General features: G+C 49.6%; 1 protein-coding gene across 1 annotated transcript in view; it reads left to right on the forward strand.

The window, feature by feature from the left end:
• Macf1 (microtubule-actin crosslinking factor 1) overlaps nucleotides 1–1,507 on the forward strand; it is a 342,147-nt gene that overhangs the window by 4,911 nt on the left and 335,729 nt on the right. Inside the window, exon 2 of the mRNA XM_026782286.1 lies at nucleotides 314–585. Coding sequence (XP_026638087.1) covers nucleotides 366–585 — 220 coding nt within the window. The 5' untranslated portion in view covers nucleotides 314–365. The remainder of the gene's footprint in view (nucleotides 1–313; nucleotides 586–1,507) is intronic.

Consider the following 1,507-nt stretch of genomic DNA (forward strand, 5'->3'; position numbering starts at 1 on the left):
TTTTTTTTTTTTTTTTTTTTTTTTTTTCTAGTAAGGGTTTTTCCGTGTAGCCCTGGCTGTCCTACAACTCATTCTGTAGACCAGGCTGGCCTCGAACCCAGAGAGGCATCTGCCTGCCTCTGCCTCCCGAGTGCTGGGATTAACGCCTGTGCTGCCATGCCCAGCTGTGTCATTTCGTTTCGTAAATGGGGAGACTGAGGTTCAGGAGGGTGAAGAGATCAAGTCAGTAGCCGGGCCAGGAGTCGCGATCCTAGTCTCAGTGTTCCTTATGTGATCCTTCCATTCTGCTCTCATTCTTCCCTCTCTCCTCCAGATCCTTCTCCCAGGACAGCCAGTCCTTTCTGTAGCCGCCCCTGCGAGCCGCCATGTCTTCCTCAGACGAAGAAACGCTCAGCGAGCGGTCCTGTCGGAGTGAGAGGTCATGTCGGAGCGAGCGATCTTACCGGAGTGAGCGGTCAGGGAGCCTGTCTCCCTGTCCCCCCGGGGACACCTTGCCCTGGAATCTGCCACTGCATGAGCAGAAGAAGCGGAAGAGCCAGGATTCGGTGCTGGACCCTGCAGAGCGTGCTGTGGTCAGAGTCGCTGGTAAGAGCGATCTCCAGCAGCTTTGGCTAGCTGGGTGCTGCGGGGTGGAGGGAAGAGTGGGCCAGTGTGCACCGCCATAGTAGGGAGCTGAGAGATCCTCAGGGCCAAGTCAGCTGGAATCTAGCTTGTTGTTATGACGACTGTTATTATTGAAGGATGATGAAAGGGCATTCAAGAGAAACCTGAAGGAAAAAGAAAACAAAAAACAGAAAAACCCTGCCTCCCCCAGAACTGAATGTGGCTTGTTCTCATTTCTGCACCCTGTGCTCTTCCCACTCCGTTGTGGTTTATGTATGTAATAGTTTCCTTCCTGGCCTCTGTTCCCGTGTGGATCTGTTTCTTCATTTACCCGGAAAAAGATCTTCTGATTTATATCTCAGATTTTATGGTTATTTGAAAATTTATTTTTGTGTTTTCATCACAGGGTCTCACTATGTAGCTCTGGCTGGCCTGCAACTTGCTTTGTAGACCAGGCTAGTCTCAAAATCACAGAGATTCACCTGCCTCTGCTGGGATGAGAGGTGTGCGCCACCACCTGGCTCAGACTGTGGTTATTTGCTGTGTATATATATTTCAGGGTTTTCTACAGCCTATTCTTTTTTTTTTTTTTACTGTTCTTATGTAGTAGACTAGACAGCACTATGATGATCATAGTTAGGAATAAAAAAATTTCTGTTATGTTATTTCCTTACAAGGAAGCCTTTGGCTGAGGCAATTTTACTCACACCACCTTTTGAAGCTTGTGTGTAGATTCTCCAGTACCGGTGCGAGGGCTAGGGGCTCCCTGCTCTGATCAGGAGGTGCCCGTTTGCCTTCAAGCAGCAGAGGTTAGGGGGCTGGAGAGATGGCTCAGCGGTTAAGAGCATTGCCTGCTCTTCCAAAGGTCCTGAGTTCAATTCCCAGCAACCACATGGTGGCTCAC

Source organism: Microtus ochrogaster, chromosome 10, assembly GCF_000317375.1.
Source record: "Microtus ochrogaster isolate Prairie Vole_2 chromosome 10, MicOch1.0, whole genome shotgun sequence".
NCBI classification, from domain to species: Eukaryota; Metazoa; Chordata; class Mammalia; order Rodentia; family Cricetidae; genus Microtus; species Microtus ochrogaster.